The sequence below is a fragment of the Microplitis mediator genome, chromosome 7 (assembly GCF_029852145.1).
Source record: "Microplitis mediator isolate UGA2020A chromosome 7, iyMicMedi2.1, whole genome shotgun sequence".
NCBI lineage: Eukaryota > Metazoa > Arthropoda > Insecta > Hymenoptera > Braconidae > Microplitis > Microplitis mediator.
The window spans coordinates 26,833,909-26,853,864 of record NC_079975.1 but is presented as its reverse complement, the minus strand read 5'-3'; the positions used below and the strand labels follow the sequence as shown (position 1 = coordinate 26,853,864).

The following is a 19,956-nucleotide window of genomic DNA, read 5'->3' as shown; positions in this document are numbered from 1 at the left end:
ATATATAAGTATAAATAATAATAATAATAAAAATTATGGTTATTATTATGTTATTAAGAAAAATATAATAAATAATTTTAAACTTATAATAAGTGACTTCGAAAAACGTGAAAGATTCAAATCTGATAACTCCAAAGCACTGAGCCTGTAATAATTCATATAATTTTAATTTTTTTAATTTTATTAGTTAAACTTTATTTGAGAATATCATAAAATTATTATTATTTATTTTATAATTTTTAATTTTGTTTGACTATCAAGCCGTATGCCAGGATTCGATGAACGTCCAAAAATCACTTTTCTTTTTTAACTTCCCGCTAAGAGAATCGACGATTTTCGAAAAATTGGGAAGTTATTGTTTTCACCCCGATTTTCGAAAGTCGAGTTTTCATCAGATGTCGACGTTTTGAGGCCCTAGGAAGCTATTCTAACTATTTTCAGAATGATGTCCGAGTGTATGTATATATATATGTATATATATATATATATATATATATATATATATGTATATATATATATATATATATATATATATATATATATATATATGTATACTAATGCAAAAAATTAAAGGAGCAGAAAAATTTAATAAATTTTTTAGTGATTTTTGGAAGGCTGTAACTTGGTGAAAAAAAATCGTATCGAAAATTTAAAAAAAGCATTTTATAGCTTGAAATCTCTAGTTTAGGTGTATTTTTTCAAAATTTTTTAAAAGCTCCGATTATTGCGCAAACATGACTGTAACTCAGCAAATGCAAGGAAATGACAAAAAAAATGAAAAATTTCCAAAAAATGTCAAAAAAAAAAATTTAGAACACAAAAAACAAGTTTCAATTTATTTTTTTTCTTCGATTTTTTTTGACATTTTTTGGAAATTTTTTATTTTTTTTGTCATTTCCTTGCATTTGCTGAGCTACCAACGCAAAAATTTGAGAAAAGTCGAGAAAAAAAAAATTTTTTCATTTTGATTATGATTACACAATTAAAGGAACAAAACTTGCTCCTTTAATTGTTTAGCTAAACTTTGATCGATGATTCCCAAAAAACGGTACGATACATCAATTTAAAAATTTACAGGGGTCTTGGGGGTACATTAAGCTAAAAAAGTCCCTGGCAACATTATTTTTTTTAATGATATATGCAGAGTAGCGGTTGATTTACTAAAAAACCAAAAAAAGTCATTTTTTTGTACTTTCTTCTAATGGATGTTAAAAATAAAAAAAAATTTTTTTTTCAAAAAATGATGACAGGGTCTTGTAGGGAATTTATTCAAGTTTTTAACGCCGCCCTTCAACTTCCTGTGCGATCATTGGTACCTGAAATATCGAAGATCAAAGCCAAAAGGATCACTTTCTATTTGAAGGCTGATATCTCTGCGACAAATCGTCCTACGAGGTTAAAAAAAAACCAAATTGAAGCTGAATAAATTTGCTAAACGATGTATGCATTCGTTTAGTTGAAAGAATTTTTCCGCGGTCCGTGGGCTCTTCGGAAAAAAAAAAAAATTTAGAAATTTTTTGGCTCGCGGTATTTCTCATGTTTGCGCAATAATCGGAGCTTTTAAAAAATTTTGAAAAAATACACCTAAACTAGAGATTTCAAGCTATAAAATGCTTTTTTTAAATTTTCGATACGATTTTTTTTCACCAAGTTACAGCCTTCCAAAAATCACTAAAAAATTTATTAAATTTTTCTGCTCCTTTAATTTATGGCATTAGTATATATATATATATATACATATATATATATACATACACTCGGACATCATTCTGAAAATACTTAGAATAGCTTCCTAGGGCCTCAAAACGTCGACATCTGATGAAAACTCGACTTTCGAAAATCGGGGTGAAAACAATAACTTCCCAATTTTTCGAAAATCGTCGATTCTCTTAGCGGGAAGTTAAAAAAGAAAAGTGATTTTTGGACGTTCATCGAATCCTGGCATACGGCTTGATAGTCAAACAAAATTAAAAATTATAAAATAAATAATAATAATTTTATGATATTCTCAAATAAAGTTTAACTAATAAAATTAAAAAAATTAAAATTATATGAATTATTACAGGCTCAGTGCTTTGGAGTTATCAGATTTGAATCTTTCACGTTTTTCGAAGTCACTTATTATAAGTTTAAAATTATTTATTATATTTTTCTTAATAACATAATAATAACCATAATTTTTATTATTATTATTATTTATACTTATATATTACAACACGAACTTATTCATGATTATGAGCACGTGGTGGCAATGCTTCCAGTTTTCGAGGTTATACTTTATTCAGATATTTATTTGTACATGTGATGATTTATAGAGATTTTCCGAAACAGCCGATTTTTTATAGATATTTTATTTGTAGAGATTTTCATTTTTACATATTTTTTTTAAGTAGATGTTTAGATATGCAAATGTTTCTTTGTAGGAATTTTTTTTTTTATTGTAATTTTTTTTTAGTGATTTTTAAATCTAGAGATTTTTTTTATAGGGACTTTTTTTTATTCACTTATTTTACAATACATATTTATAATTTTACATTTAATTAATATAGATATATTTTTAAATATTGTATTTTTTTTTTACAACTTTTTTTTTTTATACTTTTTATTTGTATAAAAAAGTGATACATGTTTTCTTTTTCAGATGTTTTTTTTTTCCCGATGCTATGCTACCGCTCAAGAATTAATGACCGATATTGTATAAGTAAAAAAATATATAAGCAAGTATTTGTATTTTGGCGAATAAAAATGATTCCATATAAAATTATACTGAGTTTTGACGACAGAGTGCAGCAGCTTCCAGTTTGAAAATATTTAGAGCACATGGATTTTAAATGTCATATATTTTATGAGTATGTAGCAGATTTGAGACAATTTATAAATTTTAAATAAATTGATTAATTTAAATAATGAGTGCGAATGTAGCAGACGTGACAGTTTATAAGATTCAAATAAATAAACTAATTAATTTAAATAATGAAGTTTAAAAAAATGCGCGCGCTAATTTTTCGATTATCAAAATATGAATTTTTTTCTTTATTTATTTATTTATTTATTCAAATATTCAAAAAATTCTTACTTGTCAGTCAAATTTACACTCATTTAAAATAACAAAATTTTAAAAAATGCGCGCGCTGATTTTTAAATTATCTAAGCACGCATTTTTTGATTTTTTTTCTATTCGCATTTTATTTATTTATTCAAAAATTTAAAAAATTCCCACTTGTCAGTTAAATTCATACTCATTTAAAATAATGAAATTTAAAAAAAAAGCGCGCGCTGGTTTTTAAATTATCTAAGCACGCATTTTTTGATTTTTTTTCTACTCGCATTTTATTTATTTATTCAAAAATTTAAAAAATTCCCACTTGTTAGTTAAATTTACACTCATTTAAAATAATGAAATTTAAAAAAAGCGCGCGCTGATTTTTAAATTATCTAAGTACGGATTTTTTTATTTTTATTTTCTATGGATTTTCTTAGACTGTGCCAAGTCCTGAGTTAAATATTTTAAATAAAATGTCAGTACAATAAAAATTCAAAAATACGTATTTAAATAATTTAAAAATTAGCGCGCGAATTTCATTACTTTATTTAAAACTTATATAAACTGTCGCATCGCTGCTACATTCCCACATTATTGTCATACATTAAAATTTCGACGTCTATAGAAACCGACATAATTAGAAAAATTAATAAATTTTAAAAAAATCCAAGGGAATGCCTCAGAATTAAACTTTCTAAGCAATTTCATTAAAATACTTAATTAGGAAATAATAAACACTAATGGAAACGCAATAATTTATTTATAAATATCAATACAAGGCAAAAAAAAATGAATTTTACAAAAAGAAAAAAGTTTATTTTTTATTATACTTATAACTTATTATTAAATATATATTTTTTCGCTATTGTAATTGTAATTTATTATTATTATTTTAAATATTATGATAGTTAATTTAAAAATGTATCTTAGATTATAATATTCATGTAAACGTTCGTAGGAAAAAAATAAATATAAATAATTATTTCTAAGGCTTCCTCTTTCTCTTGACAGATGAATTTTTTTTAGCCGGTTTCTCGGCGCTCTTTGCGTATTTATCAATAAGCGAATCAAAGAAACTCTGGGCTTGTCCAGCGCGTTCACGATTGCGGTTCTGTATCGCCAAAGCAAGATCATCATTTTTATTTTTTGATTTATTATTTTCATCGTTTTCAAGTTTCATCTGTTTCTCAAGACGTTCAGCTTCAGCAGCTTCCTTTGCCCACTGAAACAAAAATAAACAAACAAATTCTTTTATTAATTGTTATTAAAATATATATAATCACAGTTTAATAATTTATCACTTTATTGATATTTCAGGTGTTAGATAAAATATACTTTATATATTTATAAAATAAATATATACGTCCACTTAAAGCTCATGGTAACAAAAATTTTTAATATAAAAACTATGATAATAGTGCATTCTATTTTTGATGCATACCACGCGCTCATTCTTAAGAGATTATTACATTATAAATATGTAGATATATATGTGGATGTGTGCACTTAATCTATAAGAGTCTAGTTAAATGGAAAACGGATGAAGAGATTATATGTAAAGAAAATTTTAATTTTTTTCTGAGGGCCTAAGTCCGAAATAAAATTAATTATCGTAGCAGATGTGATGTTTAGTCAATGAAAGATGCATGTAAATACTGTGTCAATTTTTTTTTAAGTCTGGGATGCTGAGAAAATTTATGAAGTGATCGAAATGAGTTAGTGATAGATTTTGAAAATAAGAATGTGTTTTTTGTTTAATTTATTTAAAATAACAGGAAAAAGTTGTAATTAATTTTTAATTACTTATGGTAAAAAATAGATCAGAATTTTTTTTTTTTATTAAAATTTTTTAATGGGCATGTTAATGATTTTTTAAAATTAAAACTGAATTTCTGTAGCTTACTGTTAAAAATAATTGTCAAGTTCTAATGGTCAAGTTTCTGAGGAAGAGGAGAGAATTTTAAAGCTCCAGATTAAAAAAAAAGAAATTTGTTATAAGAATCTATGGGTCATGAGCTTTAATTTGATACCCATGTAATTTAAAAAAAAATTTTTTTTTACATTTCCAAAATTGAAGAATAAAATTTTTGAGTTACAAGAATTTGAAGTAAAAAAAAATGTTTAATTAGTTAATTAAATATTTTAAAAAAATTTTTAGACATCGGCTTTAAAAAAAAATCTTCTTTTAAGTTTTCACATAAAAAAAAAAAAAAATGCAATTGAAAGAATGCTTATTAATAATAATAATTTATAAAAATGCGCGCGAGTTCAATACACTCATAAAGCAACGCAATAAAAAATTCAATAAATATTTCAATTACTCATCACTTTTAATTAATGCAAATTATTTAAAAACTTATTTTCCATAAACGTAAATTCATATTTCAGTCTTCTAATTAACAAAAAATAATTAAAACTTAAAATATTGACGTTTTAATTTCCCGTATTGTAAATAAAAAATAATAAACATTTAAATTTTGTTTACTCAAAAACCCGTAATTTTATGATACAGAATTTTGCCGTCTAATAAATTTGGATTTTTTTTAACCGAGAAATTAAAAAAAAAATATTTCAAAAAATTGCACTTAGTCTTTTAAATTTTCTACATGTGCATATTTTAGTTTTTTTTTTTATTCAAATTTAATTGTTGAAAAAAAATCAAAAAATTTTTAATTGTCTGCTAACTTCAGGATCGTGTAATTTTATTCAAATTTAAATATGATACTGAAGTTAGCAGACGTCTAATAATTTTTGGATTTTTTTTTAGACGATAAACCATAAAAAAAAAAATATTTGAAAAAATTGCACCTGTAGTTTTTTAAATTTTCTACATGTGCATTTTTTAGTTTTTTTTTTTATTCAAATTTAATTGTTGAAAAAAAATCAAAAAATTTTAAATTTTCTGCTGACTTCAGGATCGTGTAATTTTATTCAAATTTAAATATGATACTGAAGTTAGCAGACGTCTAATAATTTTTGGATTTTTTTTTAGACGATAAACCATAAAAAAAAAAATATTTGAAAAAATTGCACCTGTAGTTTTTTAAATTTTCTACACGTGCATTTTTTAGTTTTTTTTTTTATTCAAATTTAATTGTTGAAAAAAAATCAAAAAATTTTTAATTTTCTGCTGACTTCAGGATCGTGTAATTTTATTCAAATTTAAATATGATACTGAAGTTAGCAGACGTCTAATAATTTTTGGATTTTTTTTTAGGCGATAAACCATAAAAAAAAAAATATTTGAAAAAATTGCACCTGTAGTTTTTTAAATTTTCTACACGTGCATTTTTTAGTTTTTTTTTTTATTCAAATTTAATTGTTGAAAAAAAATCAAAAAATTTTTAATTTTCTGCTGACTTCAGGATCGTGTAATTTTATTCAAATTTAAATATGATACTGAAGTTAGCAGACGTCTAATAATTTTTGGATTTTTTTTTAGGCGATAAACCATAAAAAAAAAAATATTTGAAAAAATTGCACCTGTAGTTTTTTAAATTTTCTACATGTGCATATTTTTATTTCATTTTTTGCAATTGATTTGTTGAAAAACAAAAATTCAAAAATTGTTAAATGTCTGCTATCTTCAGGATCATATTCAAATAATAATAATAATAATTATTGACAATAAAAAATATAAATAAATATAAAAAAAAGGATGATGGAATCGTTCCATTTAAACGTTAACAGACATTAAGAAACAAGAGTTTAAGAAGCGCGAATTCCGGTATTTATAATTCCTGGCAAGCTTTTCTGAGGCACCAAACTAATGTTAGGTTCACATATTGCATAACGTCAATTCCCTATGTACTGTGTACTATGTACTATGTATATCAACAACCAATACTGACTCAAAGTCGATTGCTGTGATACAATTCGCACATACGCACACATATATTTTATTATAACGTCACTGCTAATCGTAGTCGTCGAACTCGATGAGGTAAAATCTAAAAATTTTCATGACCGAGCTTCGCTTCAAAGCTTCCCAACTTTTATCTCTGCAATTATAAATATACACATATATATTTAAATAAATAAATAATTATTTTTTACGGTTCGTTAATAAGATGCGCTAATTTTCTTTGATGTTAATGACGTAACCGCTGATTAATTATATCAGTAAAATAAAATAAAGTAATTAGTCTGCTATCGAGAAAATTATATGAAGATTTATTGGTAGCGATAAATATTTTTTATATAAATATCAACTTGTATTTAATAACAAAAACGGACGTGATGTAAGTAGAGAGCTAAAAAAGGTTAAATTATTCAAGGGCACTGCCGGCTATGAATATTAAGTTTTAATTTTAAAATAGAAATAATTAATTTATTATGTCAACAAAATGTGGGCCGGAAAAAAAGTTATGGCTTTTTTTTTTAAGTTAAGAATTAAATTGCGTGGTAGGTTTTGGGTTTAAGAAAGTGCGATAATAGGAGTAATTTAAATTTTATTATTTGTTTTTTTTTTTTTTAATTTTATTTTAGAGTATGAGGCTGTGTTTATTTGTAGACATGCTGAGTACTGATTGATTTTAATTGAGTACAACAACCCATAGAAAATTATTAACAAGAATTTTAATAATAATGTGGTAATTTATTTTTATTTAGTTCAGTTTAATTCGCTGGAATGTCGCAGTCACATCAATAGTCATATTTTTTATTTATTTTTAATATTTATAATGATAAAAATTATTATTATTGCCCGGGAATTTCAAACTCAATTTAAAAAAATAATATTTACTGTAATAAATTTAAAAAAAAAAAAATATATATATATATTGATATTTAACAAAATTGAAAGAAAGAATTTGTATTTAAATTAATTACCCGCGTCTAGACTTTTTGTGTTGAACAATTTGTCTGAATGTTATCGTAAGTTTGATTAGTTAATTTATTGGCGCTAAAAAATGATCCTGAAGTTAGCCGACGTGTAATAATTTTTGGATTTTATTTTAGACAGTAAATTATAAAAAAAAAAAAATTTGAAAAAATTGCACCTGTAGTTTTTTGAATTTTCTACATGTGCATTTTTTGATTTTTTTTTTTTTTTGAAATTTAAATGTTCAAAATAAAATCAAAAAATTTTTAATTGTCTGCTAACTTCAGGATCGTGCTAAAAGTCGGGCGTAGGTTTTAAAATAAAAAAAGGAAAATATGTAAATATAAATATGTATATCAAGTGCGACAAAGTGAATTCAGTTAAGTTTGGTACGACCTTGAGCCTGTTGGAGCATCTGGCGCATCGCCCTGAGCTCCGGAAATCAAATATCGCAAAGTAAACCACCACAAGACAGCGCCCTGAATCTTTCATTAGTCATAGTCTCATACTTAGTGATGCTACTGAATAGGAGCATTGTAAGATTTAACATACTTGAGATGTATGTACTTGATACTTGGTACCAATACCACAGTCCGGGACCCAGAATAATCCTCAGTAACACATCCCAACGCAATCCCTCATATTAACACACATTAGCCAACATTGATTCTCATCGTTTAGGAATTTTGACAAATATCAATGTTTCTTATTCACTGAGTGCCCGGATTTCTCTTATTTAATAAACTAACAAGTTCACGTTTGTTTTACTTTATTGCAAATTAAAATTTATCGTGAAGATTAATTTTTTTAGGGGACCGTTGGCTTTTAAACTTTGCTTCGATTTCTGAGTCATCTTTTTAGTTAACTTCAAAATTCAGTAAGATTCTCTACAGTAATTTAATTACTTTTAAATTTTTTACTCCAAGATTGTAAATATTAACAATTTTTCAAAAATCGCTTCACATAAATTTTTTATTTGGTATTTTTAATAGAAATAAAAATTTGAATTTTAAAAAAAATTGTGACATTTATTTATGAATTTAACTTACGATCGAAAAACCAAAATTTGAAGTTTGTCTTGAATTTAATATCAAGGCAGTACTGTCGGTTTTAGAATTACCGTTAAAATTTCAAACATTTGACATAATAGTAGATAATAACAAGGGAAAGATTCAATTAAATTTTTGGAAAGTTACAGAAAATTCGTAAAATTTTGATTTTCATACATTTAATAATGAGCCGCATGAAAATTCATAATTTATCACGTGAGATAACAATTCAAGAATTTGAATCGAGTAGCGCGAAACTTACAAATAATTTGAATTTTTTTCCTGTGTATTGGGACTTGATTCGAACTCTAATTGCAAACCCGATAGAGTAAAGGTACCATTAGTAATCACTGCTCCATTTTTGGACATCTAATTCTTAACTTTAATTAAATAAAAAGTATAAAATTAAATTTCTATTGCAATAATGTGATAAAAGTATCTCAGTACACATTTTAAAAATAAATTATGTCGTTGCGTCTTTCAAAAATTATTTTATTTTAATTTTCCAAGTGTCCAAAAATGTCCTGTTGGTCAAAAACGGTACCTCCACCCCATATATACAGAGAGATGGATATGAAAAAGATATGAATAGATATGAAAAGTCACATATATATAAGTATTTTCCAATTTTTGATTATTGTGCTGCAGCTTTTACTAATATTACAAACAGATTACAACTTAAATTACAAAGGAAACTGAATGCGTCTGTTAGATTCATTTATAAAATTGCTAAGTTTGAACATGTCAGTGCGTATTATAAAAGATTTGGTACATCGTGTAAGAAATAATGTATGGGAAGAACCTCCACCATCTAACAACCGTACGAATCAATTAATTTTTACGCAGTTAAGAATTGGTCACACCAATATGACACACAATCATCTTATGACACGAGCACCCGCCAATAAATGCCCAAAATGTGAATCAACACTAACAATCCAACATCTAGTAGAATGTTCATTCATCACAGACAGGACCATCAAGCTACCAACGGAAATAACAGAACGTTTAAATGACAAAAACAATTTAATTAGTTCTAAACCTGCTAAGAAACTTCAAGTTGCTCAATAAGATCTAATTCTCACACTATGTAAACTGTACCATATGTATATTACTGAAGTCGTTCATGATCATTGCTGTTTATGCGACTTTGAAATAAATAAAAAAAAAAAAGATTAGGTTGGTTAAAGTTAAAATCGAGGAGAGACTTTTTTATTGCTTGCCTATTTTACAAAGAAATACATTTGAACTTCAATCAACTATTTAGATCAAAATTAGAGTTTCTGCCTGTTTTGTTACGTAGAGGAGATATTAGGCAAGACTACTTAAGAATACCAAAATGTAGATCAACAATATTTGATGTATGGAATTCTTTACTGCTAGAACTAATGACAATGCAAACTTTTATAGAATTTAAGATTTCTTGTTTTGATCATTTTTTGAATCTTAATTAATCTTTTTGTTCAAAATGTTAAACATACACATGTATATATTTTATAAGATTTTTTTTTTTGATGGTCATCAAGAAGCTACAGTCCTAAGATCAAATAAATATATTTATCTATCTATCTATATTAATATGTGAATAGATACGTAGACGCAAAGACATAATCACGCTCCCCTTAAATAATTTGACATAGTCGAGAGAGCTTGATATCATGATATTAGCAGTATAACAATGGATAGATGACTCCGATTCGTTATTAGTTATTATGTCTAATGGTTATTACTTCAATTGTATGTGTGGTGAAATAATCCAGAGTAGAAAAGAGATTGAAGGTCGCGCGTGAGCTTGCAAATAGCACAATGGTGATAATCATCATTAGGATTATTATCATAAATGTTGTTATGTTTTTATCTGGATGGTAATCAATGTCATCCAATCACTATTATTATTGTAGACTGGGCAAAAGTTGCGTGCAAAGACTAATAACGTATTAAATCTAAGTGTAATATGGGGATTTTGGGCAGCTCGATATCAATTTACCGCAGGAATTTACGGGAGAGACCAAGATTTTGCGATAACACGGAGTTCAATTGATCTGACATCTTGAAATATTTATATGTCAAGCTTGTGGTGAAGAAATTTATGAATTTTTCTTTCTTCTCTCATCAATTTTAATTAATGCGATTGACTTCTGGGTATTAATTGAAACATAAATCAATTGCCTTGATAATAAATTTTTTTTTGAGGAAACTCTTTGAACATATGACAAATTTATATTTTAATTGGCTGAATTGAGCACAAAATAACTGAAATATTTATTTATTTTGTTTTATCAAAAGTAACCCTCAATATATCTAAATGCCTCTATTCCCCCGAGTCGAAATATTAGACGTAAATTGAACGTTTTTAACGTTTTGAACGTAAATTGAACGTTTTGGACATTAAAAACTCAATTTGACAGCTTTTAACTTATTCAAAACGTAGATTAGAGTATCATAAATCGAAAACGTAACTAAAACCTATTTAGACTTACAATAAGAAAACATAAGTATACCAAAAAAATTTTTTTATCGATTTTGTACTCCTGGATTATAATCACGTCAATTCCCTAAAATTTTATCGTCCGCCTTTCTGGCTCTTAAATAAAAAATTCGTATTTTGAAAGAAAATTTCTATCTTTAACACTATATATTTATATCTGTTCATATATTATGATATCAAGGTTATGAAAATTGTGATCACAAATATTGAAATAAATGAATTAATGTTATCATTAAACTAAAATCATAACTCATGAAATTACCAATTTTTTACGAACCAAAATACAAAAAAATCGTTCAATTTACTTTCATAACGTTAAAAACGTTCAATTTACGTTTAAAACGATAGGAACGTTCAACTTACGTTCAAAACGTTAAGAACGTTCAACTTACGTCCATTATTTCGACCCGGGCCATAGTGAATTATTTACAATTGAACCTAGACTCCGGAGAGGCGATGATAGACAAGACTTACTAGTACTCCCTAATTGTCATAGTGTTAAATATGATAAGTCGTTCATTGTTAGTGCAATAAGGGCGTGGAACAAACTTACAAGAGACTGTACAAATGAATGTATTTTTAAGGAATTTCGTATGTCGTGCTTTAATTATTATCTGTCGAATTTAGAAGATTGATTGTTTGACAAATGATACTATTGTTAAATGAATGATATTATTGTGATGATGATAGTGTATGATTACTGTAAACTTATGTTACATTTGTATTCTTATTTTTATGTATGATTATATATTTATGCTATATACTTTTTGATTATTAAATAATTGTATTCGTGATGGCCGCAAGGAGCCTAGACTCCATGGCCAAAAAACAATAAATAAATATATTTAAGTATCATCAGTATAAATAACAATATTGCGCAATAAATAATTAATAAATTTAGATTACGCGCACTGGCGCAAATAATTATGACATTAACACCGCGGATGTAATGCGACCCTCATAGCTCGTTACTTTCAATTACCACAACTATAAAAAAAATAAATACTATACATAACATTCAATTTAAATACTTAGTATCTGTCAAATACAATACAATTGTATATAAAAATCCATACGGATTTTTGAAGAAAAAAATTTGAGTCAAAAAATTAAAGTATTTATGAGTAAATTAAAATGTTTTAATTACAAAAAATTTATATCCGAACAAGTGAATTATATTTTTATTTAACAGAAAGTTCTGGCCGTAAAAAAAAAAAAAAATTCAACTCTGGACTTGAGAATCTCAAGTGTGCAACTAAAAAAAGGTTTCTTTCAGCCAATTTATATTTGTGCAAGTAAAAAAATATATATATAAATATATACGAAATTTTTTTCAGAATTTAATTATCGTAGCGAGCAGTTCAATTTTTTTTATAAATAAAAATAAAATGGCGGTAAAAATTTTAATATTTGAATATTTGAACTGGCATTCAATATATATTCAAATTTAAAAAAATACCCAACCCAAGTATGAAACAATTGGCCGCTGATTATCTATCATCTAAAAAAATCAATAGACAATAATGAAAACAATAATCCTAATCAATAGTAATGGTAATGAATGAATTAACATTAAAAACAAAAGATAAGTACGTACTCAATTTTAAATGAGGCATGAATCCATCCTTGTAATTTAAATCTCGAAAGATGAAATCATTAGATTTAAATATTTAATCCGCGAAACGTTACATGGTGAAAAAAATCCTTAGGTACTTGTTAATAGCTTTCAAATAATAATAATAATAATTAAAAGGTACTGGAGTTCAATATTTAAATGAAGCTATATGAAAAAATAAAATAAAATAAAATAAACAAGTCTTTCATCTCCAACTCCTCCCGTTGCTCGCGTCTCCTTGTTAGCAAACGTCGTCTTAGACTAGATCGTTCGTATAATCGAGTTCAGAACCGTGAAACAAAATACGGCAACCGATATCCCGACTGTGGCCGAAGAACTGCAATTAGGCAGCGGTTTGTCTGTCGTGGTGGTGACCGGCCCTCCGTTTGTCGAGTCTTCAGCAGTAAAAATAGTAACCGGCGGTACTTCTTCGACCTGTTGGTAATTTTCAAGCGACTGCGGGCGATCAACCGGGATTACTGTCTTCAGCTCTTCATTAATCGCATCTTCAAAAGGTCTTGTGGGGTAACTGATACGCGGCGGATGATTAATATCAATATTGTCGTTGTCCTCCCGCGAGGGCGGCCCTGTTTCAATTCCAGGGAAATAAATGTCGTCAAATGTGTTGATGTCATCGGAATTCGAAGTCCAGGATATTTTGGACGTTGACGTCGGCAGACGGTATGTCCATATCGCGCTATATGGATCAGAGGTCGATGATCTTGGATAATAAGGCTCATTGTGAGGCTCTTGTGGCACTGGTTCTACCACTGGTGGGGTCGGCATGTCTGGAAAATTTCTTGAAGCTTCGGGTCTTGAATAAATGCTCGTTGGTAATGATGTTGGTAATGTTTCTGATGCTCTATATGTGTCGGAGTTATCTGGATAAGTAACAGATGGTGGATAATGCATAGTTACTGGATAATTAACATTACTCGTAGTGGGTAATTCTGGTTTGTACGTTATTATTAAACGTTCACGATATATTGGTGTTGTTTCATAATTTATTGGTGGTTCAGTTATTAGATCAAATCTTTCATAAATGTTAGGTCTTTCAGTTACTGGTTCTGGTCTTTCATAAATTCTTGGTGGTTCAGTTTCTTCTTCTGGCCTTTCATAAAATCTAGGTGGTTCAGCTACGACTTCTGGTCTTCCATAAATTCTAGGTGATTCAGTTATTGGTTCAGGTCTTTCATAAATTCTAGGTGGTCTAGTTACTGGTTCTGGTGATTCAGTTTCTTCTACAGGCCATTCATAAATTCTAGGTGGTTCAGTTATTGGTTCAGGTCTTTGATAAATTCTAGGTGGTTCAGTTACTGGTTCAGGTCTTTGATAAATTCTAGGTGGTTCAGTTACTGGTTCAGGTCTTTCATAAATTCTAGGTGGTCTAGTTACTGGTTCTGGTGGTTCATAACTTTTAGGTGGTTCAGTTTCTTCTACTGGCCATTCATAAATCCTAGGTGGTTCAGTTACCGGCTCAGGTCTTTCATAAACTCTCGGATCTTGAGTACTTGATTCAGGAAGTCTAGATAATAATTTAGATGACGTAGGTTGAATTAAATCATGAGATAATTTTTCCCACACATCATCACGTTCATAATCAATATTTTTCGACTGCAATAATTTATCAACCGCATTAGGACACTTGAATTCAGGATTACGGTTTAAAAATACACGTTTCAAGTCCACGAGACGGGACATTTCGTCGACGTTAACACACTGCAATTTATTACCGGCAATTCTCAAGTCCACCAGACCAGGCAAGTTGTCAAAAACACCATCTTCAATTGTTTCTATTTGATTGTAATTAAAGTCGAGGTACGTCAAACTGTTTAAGCCTTTGAACCACTCGGCTTTTACGCTCCTCAATTTATTATTGTCCAACCGCAACTGCTGCAAGTTTCTAAGGGTTTTAAAAGCGTCGGGGTCTATTTCCTGGATTGAACAGTGCGAGCACGAAAGGACCCACAGATTGTCCGCGAATCGCGCAAATGTATCGGTTGTAATGTAAGACAAGTCCATATTTGTTATACGGATTTTTTCAGTTCGTTCGGGTATTGAGTAAAGATCGTTCGGTGAACCATTTTCGCATGAATACTCAATCATGTCGTCATTGTTCACTTGCACACATGCTGAAGATACTTGATTTATTATTAAAGTTATTACTAATATCTTTGATAGCAAATGCACTGGCACAAACATTTTTACTTTTTTTTATTTATTTATTTAATTAAAATTTATTTTTTTATTCAACTAATTTATGTTTTAACACATAGTCGGAGTTGGAGTTGGAGTTTGAGAAAATAAACGAGGGTAAAAAATATGAGACGAGAAGTTTAACGGAGACTGAATTGACTTAACGAATGCTACGGTTATTTATTTACTAATGTTACCCCTTCTATTCAAAGTTTGTAACGCGCTTTTTCCCTCTCTACGCCCACGTGGATAGACCTCAGTTAATACTACGCTACAGTTGATAGGATCGCTACCGCCTATCGGTATTAATGGAAGTCATTTTTTATTGAAAAATTGGATAATGGGTATCGAAAAATATAAATCCCAGCTAAAGTTAAATCGAGCAATTGCTTTTAAAGATTCATTAAATTACATATCATTTAATATATTGATTTTCATGGCTCGATAAATTAATTTTTAAAATAATCCAAGACCTAGTTCTGCGTGTCTTTTAAATTCTCGACTTCTTCACGATTAAATAAAATAAATTATCTAGTCTCCTTAGAAAATTTCTCTCTAAATTGTTTTTAATAAATGGTGCAGCTGACGTCTAATAATTTTTGAATTTTTTTATAATCGATAAATTACAGGAAAAAAAATATTTAAAAAATTTGCACCTGTAGCTTTTTTAATTTTCTACACGTGCTTTTTTTTAGTTCTTCTTTTTTTTGTAATTGATTTGTTAAATAAAATTCGAAAATTGATAATCGTCTATTGGCTTTAATGTCATTTTTATGGTAGCACTTGTAATCCGCGGATAAAATATCTGCGACAAAATGTCCGGAGACATTTTATCCGATAGACAAAATATCCCCGGACTAAATATTCAAGAGACAAAAAATCCTGTCGATAAATCTTATTCAGAAAAATATATTTTAAGTGAAAAAATAACTAATGGTTTTCGATAAACGGGTACTGTACCATTCCGAGCATGTGTTGACCTATTTCCAAAATAATACCCACCCAAAATCATGATACTGAAGTTAGCAGACGTCTAATAATTTTTGGATTTTTTTTTTAGACGATAAAACATAAAAAAAAAATATTTGAAAAAATTGCACGTATAGTTTTTTTTTTCTCATAAATTTGTTGCAAAAAAAATTCCGAAAATTATAAATTGTCTGTTAACTTCAGGATCATCCAAAATCTGTGAAAAAAGGGCACAGTACGATTTAAAGCATGTGTTGATCTATTTTTAATATCACACTCAAATTTTATGTGCAAATATATTAAACATTTCTGATAAAAGGGTACCGTACTATTTATATGAAAAGTATTTATATTATAGGATATTTTGTCTGGGATATTTTAATGAAGCGGAAGTTGGCTGACATCTGATAATTTTTAGATATTTTTTAAACAATACATCATAAAAAAAAAAAAATATTTGAAAAAATTGCACTTATAGTTTTTTAAATTTCCTACATGTCCATTTTTTTAGTTTTCTTTTTTTTGTAATTCTCTGGTAAAACAAAAAATCCGAAAATTTCCGATTATCTGTCAACTTTAGGATCATTTATTTTATCTATCGAGTATTTAGTCCGGGGATGTTTTGTCTATCGGATAAAATGTCTTCGGATAATAAGTGACGGTGCCATTTTTATAAATGTCTGCTATAAATTTTCAAAATTTTAGTAAACTCCATTTAATATTTAAAAGTCTACTCACTTTGCGTTTACGTCGGGCCTTTTTCTTTTCATTTTCATTAGTGAATGCTTTGTACTCAGGGACTTCGCCATCTTCAATAAGTTTCTGGATAATTGAATGCAAACGCGGCTCTTCATCGCAGTTTGTGAATGGCACAGCCTCTAATATGTAGTCCATGTCACCTTTACCTATCGGAGACAATAAATCACTAATTAAATATTTATTTACTTATAATTCAAGTGATAGATTAATTAAAAATTTGAAAATTTAAACGCGCTGCAATTTAAAATTTAAAAAATGAAACTTACTGTCGGTGTAAGCACGTTTGAGATCTTTTATCTCAGTTTCAGATCCTTTGTAGTCTTTTTCATATTTGTTGATGTCTTCAATGGTGACTTCCTTGAACAAAGTCCGCCAATAATCAGCCCAATTACGCATCGCAACTTCTTCACTTTCTTCGTCATATTGTCCAGTTTCATCATAAATTTTACGTTTGTCGGTGTCGCTTAATATTGAATGTATGAAACCCAGTACTTGGAATTTTTCAGTCGCCTCTTCCTTTTTGTTATCAGCAACACGGTCTGGATGCACCAGCAGTGATAATTTATGATAAGCTTTTTTTACTGTAAAAAATTTATCAGATATTTAATAAATATGACATACAATTATTTTAAATATATAAAACAATTATATTTAAGGTTAAACTTACCCTGTTTTTCGGTTGCAGTCTTTGGAATTTCTAAGACTTCGTAAAAATTACGACTTCCGAAATATTTTTCACACAAATCGTGTAATTTAGCCATTATTTGTTATCACTGATAATTTATTGAGTGTAAAGACGTTAAAAAATTAAATTTTTGTAGCAAAAATATATTTGTCGCTGACAAATTACTTAATGTTCATTTTTTTTACCATAACAAAACAACAAGCGAAGCCATTTTTAACCGGGAAAATTATTTGCGACTTCAGCGACGTCGATTATTTTTAAATTGTACTAATCGATAGTCGATTTTTAAATTTTAAATCGATAGCAATAATAAATAAATAAATAAATACAATTTCTTACCATAAAAAGATTTACGAGATTTGAATTTCAAACTTTAAGTATTGGCGCGAAAATTCAAATTACAAATTTAAAAAACAGGAGCATTAAATTCTACGATAAATAAATAATTAAAAATACTTGGACATAAAAATACATTAGTTTAATCATAAATTTACATTACAAAAATACTCATACATTTAAATTACATTTATATATTAAATTAAATAAGTCAATGCCTAGATTTTTTATGATGCTTTGACTTTTTCGACTTATGCCGATCGCGTCTGTCACCAGACCTGTCTCTGTCTTTGTCTCTCCTGTACTTGTCATCATAATCATTAACTTTACGTCTATCACTGTCTCTATCTCGATCTTTATCCCTTTTTTTATATTTATCACCCGAATTGGCTTCATGTCTGTCCTCATCTCTTCTGACCCTATCGCCAGAACCATTCAATTCACTGTTGGACCTGGACTTACTCCTAGAGCCTTCATTACTTTCCTTATCCTCGCCCTTATTCTTGTACTCCTCATACTTGGAAATATTAATGACCTTTGAATTCTTGGCGTAGTCATCTTTAGAAACTCTGTCAACAATAAATTCATTGAAAGACTCGACGTTATTCTGCAGCGAGAGTTTTACAAGAACTCGTCCCGCGTCTTCGTCAAAACCTTCAAGGACTCCATGGTGACCTACAAATTTACCAGCGTTTATTTTAACAAAACAGCCTTTTTCCAGCTTTAGTTTTTCTCCATTTTTATCAGTCGCTGCCGGTTTCTTTACAACTTTGTCAGCACCTAGACCCATTCCTTTAGGTCTTGAAGCCGGGACCACTGTAGTAACTAGTCTAGGATTTTTACCGATTCCTTTGTCAGGCTGCCAACCCATACCTCGTAGCATAGCCAGCCCGAATTGTTCAATTGGTATTTGCTCATAGTCTTCTAAACTTGATTCCTTTTCTCCAACAAAAATATCAGCTTCTGCTGTTGGTATTTCCAAGTCATCTTTTTTTTCAACTTTTATTTCTTTGCTAAGTTCTTTTATTATTTCATCAGCAGCTTGTTTTTCTAATGACACTTCATCATTTGGTTCCTGTTTGATATTCAATGAAGTTGTAGCTGATGCTGCTGTAGATGATGTTTCTGCTGATGCTTCCGCTGATGATGATGATGATGATGATGAAGAATTAACTTTATCCAGTATTCTATCTCTCCAACTTTTATTTTGCAACAGCGGTATCACTAATGGGCCATTAATTACTTTTGTTTCATTAATAAGTTTAATTGATTTGTCATCAATACATTTAATATAATCAACAGGTTTATCTTCTACTTTATTATTTAAAACAGGTTTTCTGGACACCTTGGAAAAACCAAAGGATATTTTTTTACCCTCTTGAGCCATTTATATTTTTAAAAACTTAACAACAAATTTATTCTTTTCTTTTATTTTTATTAATTAATTTAAATAATTTGTCACTAAAATTTTATTTAAATAAGTACACACATTGCACGTGATAAAAACTCAACTCAGATTTATTTTCTAGGTTATTAAAATAATAACAACGTCAGTAAACGTTAGTTTACATATTTATTTTAATTGGCGCATGCGCATTTTGAATTTTCCCGCCCGCTGGCGGTATCTTTTGAAAACGAAATTTAAAATTGCGAAGTATTTTTTGTTAAAATAAAAATTGCTCATACAAAAGTTGAAATTAAAATTTTCAAAAAAATTTTTCGCGTAAGCGCAGGTAGACGCGCACTGTTTCTGCGCAGACTTTTTTTAAGCGCCAGTATTTAAAATAAATTACCATGAAAATTCAATCAAAATTTTTTCTACGATAGTACACACGAGAAAGTTGCTTGCAAATTAATCTATAGAGCAATTAAGTGGCCACAAATAAATCAGATTTGAAAATAATATATATAGATATATATTTATTTATAAGTTTTATTTGTACTTTGTACTTAAAACACAAAACGTAATTGTAAGTGTGAAAAAACTTACATTA

The 19,956-nt window shown here is 28.2% G+C and overlaps 3 protein-coding genes across 3 annotated transcripts; all 3 read right to left on the bottom strand.

Moving 5' to 3' along the window:
* Positions 1–3,784: 3,784 nt before the first annotated feature.
* On the bottom strand, positions 3,785–17,748 carry LOC130671769 (dnaJ homolog subfamily C member 9). Its single transcript, XM_057475846.1, has 4 exons — positions 17,609–17,748; positions 17,208–17,522; positions 16,921–17,087; positions 3,785–4,265 (listed from the first exon to the last, which is right to left on the bottom strand). The coding sequence occupies exons 1-4, from the start codon at positions 17,700–17,702 to the stop codon at positions 4,029–4,031; spliced, it is 813 nt and encodes a 270-aa protein (XP_057331829.1). The 5' UTR covers positions 17,703–17,748; the 3' UTR covers positions 3,785–4,028.
* On the bottom strand, positions 12,999–15,371 carry LOC130671765 (uncharacterized). The gene has a single exon (XM_057475840.1). It carries the CDS (start codon positions 15,217–15,219, stop codon positions 13,279–13,281), a length of 1,941 nt encoding a protein of 646 aa, XP_057331823.1. The 5' UTR covers positions 15,220–15,371; the 3' UTR covers positions 12,999–13,278.
* On the bottom strand, positions 17,609–19,828 carry LOC130671767 (G-patch domain and KOW motifs-containing protein). The gene has a single exon (XM_057475843.1). It carries the CDS (start codon positions 19,347–19,349, stop codon positions 18,174–18,176), a length of 1,176 nt encoding a protein of 391 aa, XP_057331826.1. The 5' UTR covers positions 19,350–19,828; the 3' UTR covers positions 17,609–18,173.
* Positions 19,829–19,956: the final 128 nt, after the last annotated feature.

Bases quoted from the DNA above. Each gene is read 5' to 3' on its own strand.
- LOC130671765 (XM_057475840.1), bottom strand. From the start codon at position 15,219: ATGTTTGTGCCAGTGCATTTGCTATCAAAGATATTAGTAATAACTTTA.
- LOC130671769 (XM_057475846.1), bottom strand. From the start codon at position 17,702: ATGGCTAAATTACACGATTTGTGTGAAAAATATTTCGGAAGTCGTAAT. The intron at 17,523-17,608 runs GTAAGTTTAACC...AATTTTTTACAG, and splicing joins GACTGCAACCGAAAAACAGG to TAAAAAAAGCTTATCATAAA. The intron at 17,088-17,207 runs GTAAGTTTCATT...TGTCTCCGATAG, and splicing joins CAAACGTGCTTACACCGACA to GTAAAGGTGACATGGACTAC.
- LOC130671767 (XM_057475843.1), bottom strand. From the start codon at position 19,349: ATGGCTCAAGAGGGTAAAAAAATATCCTTTGGTTTTTCCAAGGTGTCC.